The sequence below is a fragment of the Gallus gallus genome, chromosome 1 (genome assembly GCF_016699485.2).
Source record: "Gallus gallus isolate bGalGal1 chromosome 1, bGalGal1.mat.broiler.GRCg7b, whole genome shotgun sequence".
Classification (NCBI taxonomy): Eukaryota; Metazoa; Chordata; class Aves; order Galliformes; family Phasianidae; genus Gallus; species Gallus gallus.
In genome coordinates, this window is record NC_052532.1 from 133,367,849 (window position 1) to 133,381,929 (window position 14,081).

At 49.9% G+C, this 14,081-nt stretch overlaps 2 protein-coding genes across 8 annotated transcripts in view; one reads left to right on the forward strand and one right to left on the reverse strand.

The window, feature by feature from the left end:
* Positions 1 to 236: 236 nt before the first annotated feature.
* LOC107051958 (transcription initiation factor TFIID subunit 4-like) lies at positions 237 to 7,704 on the reverse strand. The gene is made up of 3 exons (XM_046904051.1): positions 7,585 to 7,704; positions 6,009 to 7,515; positions 237 to 5,503 (listed from the first exon to the last, which is right to left on the reverse strand). Exons 1-2 carry the CDS (start codon positions 7,702 to 7,704, stop codon positions 6,409 to 6,411), a joined length of 1,227 nt encoding a protein of 408 aa, XP_046760007.1. The 3' UTR covers positions 237 to 5,503; positions 6,009 to 6,408.
* NPAS2 (neuronal PAS domain protein 2) overlaps positions 7,690 to 14,081 on the forward strand; it is a 98,055-nt gene continuing 91,663 nt past the window's right edge. For 4 of the 7 annotated variants that reach the window (XM_015277677.4, XM_015277679.4, XM_015277680.4 and 1 more), the window contains exon 1: positions 7,690 to 7,977. In XM_015277677.4, the coding sequence (XP_015133163.1) occupies positions 7,703 to 7,977 (275 nt within the window). In that variant the 5' untranslated portion in view covers positions 7,690 to 7,702. Of the gene's footprint in view, positions 7,978 to 9,466; positions 9,629 to 14,081 lie in introns of those variants that run through there. The other 3 variants (XM_015277683.4, XM_015277678.4, XM_015277682.4) reach the window with 2 other exon arrangements.

A 14,081-nucleotide genomic window follows, 5' to 3' on the forward strand; every position in this document is an offset into this window, starting at 1 on the left:
CTCTCATAAATTCCCCATTCCCCTTTCAGAATGTTTGTGTGTGTGTGTGCATAACTTAGATATAGCCTTTCCAGAAATTTTAGAAGTTACAATTGATATGAGCGGGGGGGGGTTGGAACTTGATGATCCTTGAGGTCCCTTCCAACCCAAGGCATTCTATGATTCTGTGAACATACTTTCTCCATAGCAATAATATATCGGTTATCATATTAATTCCATAAAGCTAAACATCTAGGTAAGTTAATGCAAATTTTTTATTATTTTACATTGGACTCAGCAAGGTTATTGGAAAAATGCAAATGGAAAAAAAAATATTGAGCTCACGTAACTGAAATTTACCTTGAATTTGAGATCTGAAAGACTCAAGAGCCACTGTAACACATTAGCAACTATTAGAGAAGGAAAAGAGAATAAAACAGAGAACACCATCATGCAGCGGTAATGATTTAGTGCTTACCCAATTGAATTGCCTGTCAAATACCATGTGCAATCTTCATCCTCACTTTCAAGGTGATGGGGAAAACAATCAGAGAAGAGCAGAAAGGGTTACCAAAAACATGGAGAAATTTCCATACAAGGAGCAAAGAAGCAGCCTTTGGCTTTCCAGCTTGGAAAAGGGTTGTTGGAGAGGGATTATGACGTTGGTCTAGAAGGCCATGAACAGCATAATGAAGGTAAAGAGGAACTGAGTATTCTCTTTCTTTTCCAACATGAGAATGAAGAGACACCAAATAAAGCTAGCTGGTTCAAAATGAGCAGAACCAGATGGCTCTTCATAAAGTGTATAGTTAAGCAGCAGGGTTCCCTGCAGGAAGATGTTGCCCATAGTGGTTACATGGGCATAAGGAGAGCTTCAGAGAATAAATTGTTGACGACTGAAAGAGCACTCCAGGGAAGTGCATGCTTGTGTTATTCTTACTCACTTCCTCACACATCTCTTTCTGGTCACAGAATACTTTGGTCTGGCCCTGCATAGTTGTTCTTATTTTCATAATTGCTTCCTGATACAGCTATCTAAGTTCCTTTCTTTGACCCAGATAGGAATAGGGCTGTTATTGCATATATGTCTGTTTGTAAAAAGGTGCTGATGTCAATGATTCGCTGAAATACATTCAGCAAATCTAATCAGCAGACTGCTTTGGCATTAAGAACAGGAAAAGATTATAAGAGTGTTAGGAACAAGGGAGTAATTCAGTTTTAGGGTCAATTTCAGGGTCTTGCAATAACTGACACTGCAATAACACAGCCTGTAAAACTCTTTTAGCGAAAAGAAAACAACTTCTTCTGTGTGAAACTAAGTTCTTTTCAGTGCAGGTGACGGATTGCTGTCCTCTTCATTCCAATCTGGCAGAAATATGTACTTGACCAATGTTAGCATCATGAAGTATGAGACTCAATCCTCATCTGAATCGCACAGGTGCAGACTTCCCTGCAGAGACCCGCCTCTGACACAGAACCATTTGGAAAACATTTTGCTGTATTTAGCATTTCATTAAAAGCGTTGTGTAAAATGAATTCTCCGTCACTCTGCACTGTTCATCTGCATGTAATACCAATGGTAATTGATTTTCTGATGGTGCATGAACTGCTAATATAAAACCTCTGCAAAAGGCTTACAGGTGAAATCCATTTTCCCTGCAGACAGCCTACATAATCTGGTTTTACACATTTAAAGGACTTGCGATGGCAACAGGCCTGGCACCCCAGGTCCTGCATCACCCTATGGGGTAAGGCCGGCACTTGTCTGGCTTCCTTGCACCCTCCTCAGTGGACGTGGCCCTGACCAGGCCCTGCTACCACCTCACCCTCATCCCCTCCATCTCCAAGACACGTTTTTTTCAATATGAGGTTGCTAACACACCCCCTCGCAGGCAGCTCTGTTAACTGCATATTCTTCCACTTAGACAAGAGAAACAAAAGGCGCTGTGTGTTTGTGTCCACACACACAGCTGTGTTTGTGTCTGGCTGAGAACGGCCCGGCCTGACGCAGCTCCCGCTTCCAGTTGTCAATGGGAGTGAATCGGCGGGGCGGCGGGCCCACATCTGTGCACAATTACTGAGCGACGTCAGGATCAGGCCCTGCCTGTTTCTCTGCAAGAACAGCTGAAGGCAAATATTGCCTACAGGATCTGCTGATGCTGGAACACTGCAATTACTTCTGAAATCTAACCTAATTACAGTTGCTGAAGAATTCTCTCCATCCTCTCTGGCTCATTTACAACTCTCCCACATTCTCCTTTACGTCTCCTTTCTTTGAGTCAATATTTACCTCCATAAATCTCTCTTCCTCTGCTCCCTCCCCTCTGTAGTGCTCCGTGAGAGCAGAGCAGCACAGCCTCCCCCACCAGCCTGCACCGATGGTGAACACAGCTCCAAGATGTCAGAGTCAAAGCTTCGGCTTCGCAAAAGCAACAGAATCACCTCACCAGATTTGGCACTAGGGAAATTGTTTGCTAGGGTTGTGTTCAGCACTGTCCCAGAGTACTCACAGTGAAAGCAGAACTGCAGATGGTATGAGTATCACAAAGAGAAGCTGACAGTGACAAAAAAGAAGGAACAGGCCACAAAGAAGCTCATTGCCACTGACAAAATAGAAAGCAGATCAACTTTTTACATGGCCTGATTGTGACAGGACGAGCGGGAATGGCTTTAAACTAGAAGAGAGGGGACTTAAGTCAGATGTTAAGAGGAAATTCTTTGCTGAGGGCAGTGAGGCCCTGGCACAGCTGCCCAGAGAAGCTGTGGTGCCCCAACCCTGAAGGTACTCAAGGCCAGGTTGGATGGGGCTCTGGGCAGCCTGAGCTGGTGGGGGCAGCCCAAGGTTTTTTTATGTCAAGATCAACATTCTTTAGTTTGACAGTATGACACCTGACCAGATGCACTTGGGAAATTCTGCACCCTGGAGGTGCAGAAGGTCAAAATCAGTGGCCATGATATTCCTTTATCACGTATAAGAGAAGATAATGAGAAAGATCTCACTGTTTATGCTACAAGCATCCTGGAGCAATATCTTCTGAGCTAATGTTTTTAAGTTAAGCTTCTAAATCCAGGCATATACATTTTCTTGATACTTTTTGAAAATCATAGGTGGTAAGATTTACATGCAAGGCCAAATCCATGTGGCCCACAAGTTTGAAGATTTCTGCATTATTTCAGTAATTTACATAACTTTCACATGTGATTTTTCAAGAGTTTTACTAATCCACGTTAAACATTTTGAACTGAAGGTAGGTGCAAGAGCAGAGTGCTGCAGAGAATCAATGAAAGCTGAGAACTTGAAAGAGCAAGCATGGTGTTAAGTAGTGTACCAACAAGGTTGTGAGCAAGAACAGTAATCAGAAAAAAAAAAAAAAAAAGAGAGGGAGCAAGTAATAAAGAATTTGGAAAGATTATTCAGAACCCGGAGCTGAGGTAGCTACAGGCCTAACCCATTTCCTCCTGAAGTCAGTGGAGAGAAGGATCAGGCAGCTGCTGTAAGGAGAAAGGCAATGGTAGCTGCACCTTCCTAGAGCTTCAGGAAGAGGTAGAAGGTTGAAACCTGCCAAGAATTAAAATATTTCTACAGATGCATAGATCCATTAATGCCATTGCTCTCTTTAGTGATGGTAAAACCAAAGATGCTGCGTTTGCACTGAGGCCCCTCCCAGCTGTTCTTAATTCAGTTGTGGGACTGCAACACTTCATTATCTCCTGTCTCACTGAGACTTCCAGAGAAAAATGGATACTTTACTGCTAGATTTCAGTCTGAAACTCATTTTCTTGAACATCTTTCGAGGCTATCCAAGCTTTAGCAGCCTGATTTCAGCTCAGAGCCTTTCTCCCAGGTACAGCCAGGGCATAGTTCCTTGTTCACGTTAACCAGCGCAGTCCTGCTGGACCAAGACTTTGCTGTGAAATGTGTTCCCATCCCAGCACAAGTGAGGATAATGCGGTGTTTGGGCTGGCAGGAACAAAGGACAACCAGAGGGTAAGGGGACCATCTTGTCTGTCCCACACCAGAAATTATTATTTCCACAGCCTCGAGGTTGGGCTCTCCAGGCTGGTACACATATTGCTCTGCAGCAGCTGAGTGCATACGTTTAGCTTGTGCTGCAGAACAGATTTGATCCACAGGAAGGCTGCAGACATTCGGCCACAAATTGCTGAGCAGTGGTAGGATTCAGGGCCTTCTATACAACCAGCAACAATTTCTACCCTTCCAGACATGAAATCTATTCAAAGTTTAGTCACTAATTTTTCAGCCCTTCTTCCTGCTTCCTCCTAGCATTAACCGCTTAAAGAAAACCTGCACACCTTCTTTTGAATAAACTGAAGAACTAAACTCTCAAGTAGGCTGTACATAAGGCGAAGTCTTTCCAGGAATACCCTTTGGAATAGATACATTTTTTCCTACAAAATTAACCAGGCTAAGCTAAGTTCAAATCAACACGTTGGCTCTTATTTTGTAACAACCATGCAGGAAAACAGGCAGCTTGGTTTCCTAGCTGCACAGAGCTGGGGTTTTATCAGACATCCTCCTCGAGCACTCTGGGCAGCACCGGCAGGGTGCATTTGGCTCCCATTTCTCTGTGGCACCTGGTTCAGGGGCGTGCTGCCAGGTGATAACTATGCCTCTCCCAGGAACCTGTAAGCTGCAGAATGGGAAATAATGCTCATCCTCCAAAGGCTGCTTCTCTCTGCAGAAATCTCTGCAAGAACTGGTTACAGAAGTGCGTTACACACGGAAGCAGCTCTCCACATCTGTCTGTCCTGCCCATTAATTAACGCAAGGGTAATATTAATCAAATTAATCCTTGCTCATCTCCTTCTTACTTATAAATATCGGAAAATAGCACCCTATTCTATGTAAACTGGTCTTTTCTTGGAGGCTCCTTTCTTCTTTTCCACCATGCCCCCTCTCCCACAGTGACTGTGGCACCATTCACATTGATTAGAAGAAGATTATTTGGGGGCCCTTTTTCCTTCTACACAACCACCAACCCAAAAGTAGGCTCCATGTGTAGATCACTGGAGCAGTTATGTCCTGAGGGCAGCTGCTGTCATCTCCCACTCCCCCTGTGGCTCCCACCTTGGGAGGCACCCATCTGGTGGGTGGCAGTCCATTGGTAGCCCTGGTGCATCTTTTCTGGGCTGCCATGGTTGGCCAGCCTATTCTAGTCGAAACAAAGGGATTGCGACTTGAGATTGCAGGCTCCTGATGGCTGAGAAGCAATTTACCAGTATTTTGTGATTATAAAACGATTTCATTCTTAAAACTGAATACTGGGCTCTTTCCCCAATGTTCTTATACGTGGCACCCAGCGGAGTCCCTTGGTTGGCTTCCAAACCAAACACAGCAGCGATAGCATGCAGTTATTTTCCATTGGCGGCTGGATGGGAGGAAGGTCCGTGGACTTGGAGAAGTCGTTGTTTCACAACAGGCTCAGGTATGTGCTGGGAAAACCCTGCCTTGCCTTCAGCCAACCTGTTGGTGGTGGCCGTAATTCAAGTACACACCAGTAACCTAGGGGATGAATGAAGAAATAAACCTTAGCCAGCTTCACTTCCCATCTGTGCAGTGAAGGCACTACAAATTCATGGGGAATGCATTAAAACTCAGCTCAGGCACAGTTTTGCATGCATGTCCCAGTGCTGCCTTTCCCACTGTGGTACTGTCCTCAGGGTGCTCCCTTTCTCATTTCTGGAGATCATTTTGGGGCATATCGCTTTGTGTGGTATGTGGGCCTGGGAAGGTCCTTTTCTTTACCCTTACAAGGCTTGAAGATTATGTGTTGTACTTCATTGTGCAACACAAGAGGAATACCTCCAGAACAGCAATCTCTTTTATTCCACTCCCCATGTATCTGATGCTTTATTCCCTCGGGTGCTACTTGTTTGCCAAAGGATTGTTTAACCACTGTTTGACAATTTCCAAATGGGAAAAAAAAAACTGCTGGGTTCCATCCAACGGAAGGGAGGAGCTTTGCAAAGTTTTCTATTTAATCTTGGTTAAAAGTAAACAACTTTACCCTTTCAACATTAGTCATGCCCGCTGGAGAAAGAACGGTGTGAAGGCGCTCAGCAGAAGAGTGTGACAGTTTCCTGTGATAATATCCGTGTGCGGTGGGGATCATAGTCACCGGGTATGGTGGCAAGGGGAAGAGGGAAGCAGGGCTTGGAAGTGCTCCCCTGCCCAGCTCCTGTGTCCCCTGGCCGAGCTCCTAGGGATGGGTAGTGAGGGAGAGTGCTACCCAGCTCCGGCACGCTCCTTATCTCTGTCTGGCTAATTTTCAGGAGAACTTAGGAAAAAAAAAAAAAGAAGAAGAAAGAAAGAAAGAAAAAATAAATGATGGGAAGAGAGGAATAAAAAGAATGACCTACTTTGCAAAAAAAAAAAAAAAAAATAGAGCTCTCTCTCAAGGTTTTGCTCTAATTGCCGGTGCGGCGTTGCATAACCACATCGGGACTTGCTGCCTGTGCCCGGCGAGGCCGGGGCTTGCTCCGAGCTCGTGGGGTGTCCCCTGCGGGCGGGGGATGTCCCCGGCCGCCGAGTGAGGCCGGGCCGGGCTGCACCTGGATGCTGTCCCGCCGGGCGTCCCACGGCACTGTTCTGGGGTCAGAGATAGGGGGATGTAGGGATGTGGGAATACGGGGGGGTAGGGATCTAGGGATAGGGGGATACACGGGTATGGAGATGTAAGGATGGGGGGACGTAGGGATACAAGGGAGATGGGGATATAGGGATGTAGGGGTAAAGGGATGTAGAGATATAGGGACATGCGGATGCGAGGATACGGGATATAGGGGCAGCCGGCAGCGCGGCGCGGGGATGCCGCTCCGGTCCCGTACGGTAGCCCGCACGCCGGGTTTGCTTGAGGCGCTGTGAAGCCATCCCTGATTCAGGGCCGGGTTTTTTGGTTGAGGTTTTATTATTTTTTTTCCCCCGCTTCCCCTTTCGTTCTCTTTCCAGCTTCTCCTTTTCTTGGATCCACGCCTGTCTCCTCCCACAGAACGAGAGAGAGAGAGAGAAAAAAAAAGGTCACGTATGTTTGGAAAAATATGTAGGTCAGTGGAACATTCCCTGCACTTGTGCAAACGGAGCCGGGGCGGGAGAGCTCCTCCGCAGCCCTCTCGCTGCCCACCTCCCGGCCCGACCCTCCCCGAAGCCCGGGCGCTCGGCGGCGGGGAGGGGGCAGCCAGGAGCCGGGGTCCCTCTCCCCTTCCCTCACCCGTTTCGCGCGCCCAGCCGGGCTCTCGGCCGCGGGCTCCGAGCTCCGGGGAAGGCGGGCGGGCGGCGGAGGGAGCCGGCGCGGGCGATCGGCCGCCTCCAGCCTCCGGGCCCGCGGCCGCCCATGGGCGCGGGGCGCCGGGCGCGGCCCCCCAGCGCCGGCGGCTGAGGGCGGGGGGGGGGACGGCGGCCGGGGGATGGAGGCGGCCGGGGGGGGACGCCCCCGCCTCGCCCGCCGGGCTCCAACTTCGCCGCCAACTCCCGGCCCCGCGGCCCCCGCGGCCGCCCCGCTTCTCCCGGCCGCGCGTCTAACTTAATGCACCAGCGGCAGCCCGAGCCAGCGGCCCCCCCGGCCCCCGGCCTCCCGGCCCCCCCGCGGCAGCCCGGGCTCCCGGCGGCCTCCCGCTGCCGGCGGAGCCCCTGGCCCCGGCGCGCCCGGCTCCCGCGGCGCCCGGGGCGGCGGCGGCAGCGCGGCATGCGGCGGCCCCGCGCACCATGAGACACGGCACCGGCCCCGGCATCGGGCGCGAGGCGGGCGGCGTCCCCGGCTCCTCGGCGGCGACCAAGAGTTTGCCGGCTCCCGAGCCCGGCCTCCTGCGCGCCTGGAGCAGCGGCGGCCGCTGCCGCAGCGGCACCGGCAGGCAGCGGAGAAGCGGCGGCATCCAGCCCGGCGGCACCGGCACCCAGGTGGCCACCGCGGACAGCAGCAGCGGCGGCGGCGGCGGCGGCTGGGGCTTCCCCGCCGCGCTCCCGCAGCACCGGCAGCCCAGGTAACGCGCGGCGCCGCGGCCCCCTCGGGGTACCCGCCCGCGCCCTTCCCCGGAGCCCACCGGGACCCCGCCGCGGGGGGGGGGTGGGGGGGAGAGGTGGGATCGGGGCATCTGCCGCCGTCCCCGGGAGTCCCGCGCGGTGCGGGGTCGTCGCCTCACCGCTGGCGCGGGGGAGGAAAAGTTGCGGTGAGGTCGGGGGGATCTCTGCTTGAGGCCCGGTGGGACGTCTGCAGGAGAGCAGGGATTGCGGTGCTCGCCGTAGCCGCGCGCCCAGCCCCGACTCGCTTCCCCGCAGCGTGCGCGGTGGGGGAATGCTGAACGCAGCGCTCAGCAGCAGCGCAGCACTTCTTTCACGAGGAGTCGTGTGCTGGTGCTCTCCTGCACGGTCACCGTGCGGTTTGTCAATTAGCGAGCACGCTCGTCCATAAACTTTACTCGGCGCTCCGTTGCTGTCGGCAGGGCGGCAGCTTACTTTCACTCAAGTGACTCAGAATTAATGAGCGGCTCTGAGCATCGCGGCCGGCAGAGGAACTTTAATCTTTTTGCGGCTCTGCGGCTCCAGGAGGGCTGCGGGACTCGTGGCTGCGGGGCTGCCCAGCCTGACTTAGTGCCTGGCAGCCCCGGCCACGGCAGGAGGTTGGAGATGAATGGGCTTTGAGGTCCCTTTCAACCCAAACCGTTCTGTGATGCTATGATTCTAACCGGGCTCTCAGTGCCCGCTCAACAGGTGGCCGCATCTCGAAGAGGGAAGCCGTCCCCCTTCCGCCCCTGAGTGAGTGTTGGTTTGTGTCCCTCCGTGGCGTCAGGCTGTGTGCCGGCACTGACTTAGCGGCGCTCACGCCTCTCAGACATGGCCCCGCTGCCCTGCTGAGCCCTGCTCCAACCCGTGCAGCCAGCAGGGATGCCTAAAATTGCCTGCCTCCACGCGTAAAGGTGCTGCCCTGCCTATGTGAAGTGCTGAACGCGTAGGTTATACTTTGCAGAATTGCAGCTGTCCCATTTTCTAGCCCAGCACTCGAAGGTATTGTTATTTTATCATAGGCAGAGATGTTGTCTACAGTTAAAATTACCCTGTGCTTTCTAATACAATGCTCTGCTTTCAGGTGCTTATGCATTTGCTAGGCTTGAAAGTAGGCTGACATTTTCCGGGTTGAGTGTTTGCCGAAGACAGAATCTCTTTGGGAAGTTTCAGATAAAATGGTTCAGCTATTTCTGAAAGCGTGCTGAGAGGAAATTGCATTCTTTGACCACGTATCTGACAAAGATGGCTTAGGTGCATCCCATCCCGCGTTAGGAGACCTTGATCTTTGTTTTCCCGTGAATCCGCATTTTTTTTTTCTGGCTCTGTTGAAAAACACTTTCATTGAAACCCTTGAATTCTTGTGGCTTTGTGTTTTGGAACAGGAAAAAGATACTTGGCTCGGGATCAACCTTGTGACGGGGGTATGCGTCACGTTGAGCCTATGAAAATCTTCCAGAATTTGGAAGTGGTGGGCATTTGGGGCTTTGCCCGTGGCACTGCTGGAGATGCTCCCGGTGTTATGACACACCGAGCTCGTCCTCCTGGGAAGGATGGGAGCTCTCCTGCTCGTGGCTGGAGGGCCGAGCGGGCTTCCCTGCGCAGGTCTTCTTCCCAGATGTTGCTGCTGTGGTGAGCACCAGAAGGAGGGGACGTGGGGCTGTGTCTGCAGTGGCTGAGTGTGCCTGCTGGCATGGAGATCGGGTGGGGAAGGAAAGGGAAACTGCTTCATTCGCGTGCATGGGGAAAGAGAGTGTGGGATTAGGGGGGACAAGCTGCACTGGTGATGGAGGTGTGGTGGAAGTGAAAGGCAGGGACCTTGGAATCAAGTGAGAGGGCTTGGTGGAGTTGGTACACAACAAAGCTTGGCAGGAAGGTGAAGAGGAAGGGCTGGAACTGGAAACAGGGGGGAAAACCCAGACCTGGAGAAGGAATGGTGAACACGTGGTGAGAGTCTTGTGGTGGACAGGGACAAGAGATCTTGGCCTGCAAAACCAGCGGTTTGCAGACTTTCAGTGATTGGACTGTATTATTACCAGTTCTTTGTCCTTCTCATCTTCTCCCTCACACAGCCTTCTGTGCTCTTCAGCCCCTGCTTCTACTTCTTTGCCCCACATGAACTGCTCTGCCATCTGGTGACGGTCTGAGTTTTGGGTGGTGCTATGTGGAGCCGGCAGTTGGACTCGATGCTCCTTATGGGTCCCTTCCGACTCGGGATACTCTGTGATTCTATCATTCTGTGGTCTCCTTGCTCTGAGAAGCAGCTCTTGTTGCTCATGGTGCATTTTGCACCACCTTCCTCTAGCCATGGGCTTGCCACAGACGAGATGGCAGCTGCGTATGTCCCCGTTAAGTCTCACACTATGCTTTTGTGCTGTGGACCTCCAGGATTCATCTCATCCTGCAGTAAGCTGATGTGGGTTTTCCACAGGAAGAATTTATAGCTCAGTATATTAAGAATAAATCAACACAGCAAAGTCCTGTGGAAACAAAACAGTATGTCATCATGGAGCTGATGCTGCATCGTAACACATTTGCCTCAAGTAGGAAAATGAAGATCAGCAGCTGATTGTTCCAGTTTGTAGCTTGGCATTCTTTAAGGACAGGGCATTTTGCACAGCCATAAGTTTAGAGCAAACAAATGACATCTCTGTACAGTTGGTAAATGGTACATAGAAAACAACTGAGAATGGCATTCAAGTGTGTATTTTGTGAGTACTTTACTGCTTTTCCTTCTTCCTAAGCTGGACGTTAGGATTTAAGTAACTTTCATTTGTGTTTAACAATGTTTTGCTTTCAGGTTCTTAGGACAGATGCACTCAAGTTGCAAATTTTGTGGGGAGATCATTATCTGTATGAAAACCAGGCATTTTCCGGGATTTGGCTTAGCTTTCTGTTGATCCTTGGTCTTATTACAACTTCTATTTGAGAAACTAGGCTGAGGCCATGCAAATATTTGTATTTTAGCTAACTTAATTCAGGCTGGAAGTTCAACAGAAATCACCATCAGCTGAGACTGACTTTCTTGTTCTGACACTGATTACTGAAATTTGAAAAGGAAATGCCATGTAATACTGTTGAAGCGGAGTGTAGAGATGGTGGTGGATTTGTTTATGTAGTGGGATACAGGGATTTTTTGGGGACTCTTTGTTGGGACACGCTGCTATGTGCCACGCAGGATGTGTGTACTGATGTATCACCAGCTGAATTCAGAGATGTAACAGTTGTAGGGCAGGAAGGACAATGTGATGTGATGTGGCCCTGTAGGCTTGTGCTGAAGCATCTGAGAAACTGCAGACGGGGTTTACTCCTTGCATTTATCTTATCATGACTCAGGGATCTTGGTAGATTGGGCTGAGGGGTTTTGGGACACACCTTTCTTATACCAATACATATGAATTCCATGTACTTTTTGGGGATGGAGGGATAAGAGCTGCTTTTTATACTTCATTTCTTGTGTCTCTTCCCCTAGAGGCAAACAGTGATGCATACGTCAGTCCAACCCAAATGTCGTGTTTAATAACACTTCGGAACAGAAAGACTCTTCTGTTCCTTTATTCAAGAACCACGTCAGAGATCAGTGTTTCTTGCATACTGCCTGCCTTTAATTTGGCATCAGTCTGAAAATTCACCTGTGGCTTCAGAAGAATAAACCTCTCCCAGCATATAGGCCACTGGTGAGCTTGGACGTTTGTTAGTAACCATTAGCATTGCCACACACTTTGCTGTCTGCTCTCAGTACCTTCCTGTTGTTCCTTGTCCTGTCCCTCATCTATAAGCTCTGTGAGGCAATGCCATTGTTTTCTGCAGATGCACACCCTGCTCCATGCTGAGAGCTCTGAAGTATTCCAAAACCTGACTGTGTAAATGGTGGGGTACTGGGAGGTGAGCTCACCTTCTCCTGCTTGGGCACAAGTCTGTGTAAAACAGGTGGTCTTTTTCTGGCCTGATTGTGATAGGAAGGAAAGTGCGTCCTTCTGTTTTACCACTATTGTTAGGGATCTGTGCATAAAATACAAAAGGACCTGAAGGGATCCTACAAGAAAGCTGGAGAGGAGTTCTTTACCAGGGCATGTAAGTGATAGGAGGGGAAGTAATGGCTTTAAACTAAGAGGGTAGATTTGGTTTGGCTAGTAGGAAGAAATTCTTCACTCAGAGGGCGGTGAGGCGCTGGTATGGCTGCCCAGAGAAGCTGTGCTGCCCCATCCCTGGTGGTGCTCAAGGCCAGGTTGGATGGGACCCTGGGCAGCCTGAGCTGGTGGGTGCCCAACCACGGCAGGGGATGGAACTGGAGAGGCTTTGAGATCCCTTCCAACCCAAGCTGCTCTGTGATTCTGTGATTCTGTCATATGGGAAAAAAGTCTGAAGGATGTTTGTGTGGGCTTGAGATCAGAATGGAAATTCGGAAGTTCAAGTATGAAACTTCTTGGTTATTTCAAAACATGGAACAAGAGCCAGCATGACAAAGCATCATTTACCTGGACATCTAAACCATCCTTTCTCTTTGAGTATCCTCATGTCAAGTGAATGTAATATGTTTTGCATTCATATGTAATATGTCATACTGACAGTTAATGAAAGAGAGTATATGTTAGCCAAAACAAAATCATAGAAATGCATTGCCACAAGTCACTGAAGATGCAGAAAGTTAGATAAAATCTTCCATAAGCAACTCAGAAAACTTCCAAAGCAACATACAGATGTGAGTGTAGAAAACTAAACAAAACAATGGAAATAATAAAAAAGAAAGTCATTAATTCACTGCAGAAACTATGGGCGTACCCACGTATTTGAGATTATACGTGTTGATTTCTTCCATTCCAAAAGCATATGGTGGCAGCGAGGGGATTAGGAGATTCAGGGTTTGATGATCAGAGGAACAGTGTGGCTTCTGCATGAGTAGCAACAAGGCTAATAAAGCAATGATTGGCAAGAAGGGAAACAGAAATCTGCAAAATCCTGCAATGCATGGAGGAGGCAAGCTGGGAGGGACTGCTGTCAGAGAGAGCCATGAGGGCACCGTGTGAAGCAGGCAGTCGTGGGGACTGAGACAAAGGGAGGTGGCTCCTCGAGCAGTGTGGTCGAATGCCGAGCTCCTCACCACAGGATGTGGATGCTGAAAGGTTACATCAGCTAATGAGGTGACTGGATGAGTTCATGGAAGAGAAATCCATCACCGGCTATTAAATACAAAACCACTGCCTCTTGCTTAGGAAGCTTTGATCTGCAAATTCTTGGAAGCCTGGTGAATATCCTGAGGAAATACTGCATTTGAGTTGCTGTATTCTTCTGTGCACTCCTTGATATCGTGGCTGGCTGTGGCTGGGCCGGGTGGTCCCCCAGCTGTGCCTGCTCTGCTATATGAGGTGTATTGGGGAACCCAGTGCAAGCAGCTCGTGGTGGCTTGCACCTTCCTGCCCTGTGGTGGTGTTTTTGAGTGGAAAGAGCTGGTTTGAGGAAACTGATTGATATGCTCCAAAGCAGAGCCAGGGTGTGAGCTAAAGCTTATCCAGGGCTGCAAAAGCAGGGTACAGGGCTCAAGCTCGCTCCCTGGTGTCCTATTATTTAGCTATGCAGTCATGCCAAGGATGGCAGTCTTATCTCCTTGGGTTCAAGTGGGTTCAGAAAGCAATTACATTCGCAGAAGCAACTCCGCCAAGAGACATTGAATGCTGAGCTACAGTGCCTGGCTGAAGGAGTCTCTGCTGGGAGACTGTTGTATTTCCACATGCCTCACACAGCCTGCCCCAGCCTTAGCTGCTGTCCAGGATCAGAGAGAGGGTTTGGGGCACAATGATCTTGTTTCCTGACCTGGCAGTGCTGTCATTAGTTTTATCTGTCCATTAGAAGCGCAGGCTTTGGAATTCCAACCAAAGGATGGGAGAATCTGTAGAGCAATCATTTTCTTCACCTATCCACAGCACTCAGGCACTGGTTAAAGGAACGCCGTTGTGTTGGCTGCTGGTTGCTGGACCAGAATTTTCTTAATCACCTGAAAGGCAGATTTTAAAGCCCTGGGTAATGAACACCACAGCCATTCCAAACCAAGACCTCTGTAGTGCCTAAGCAGTGGTCAAAGTATTTA

Excerpts from the sequence above, each read along its gene's own strand:
- LOC107051958 (XM_046904051.1), bottom strand. The coding sequence starts at position 7,704 with ATGGTGCGCGGGGCCGCCGCATGCCGCGCTGCCGCCGCCGCCCCGGGC. Across the intron at positions 7,516-7,584 it reads CGCCGGGAGCCCGGGCTGCC|ACGCGCGGCCGGGAGAAGCG; the intron begins GCGGGGGGGCCG and ends GCATTAAGTTAG.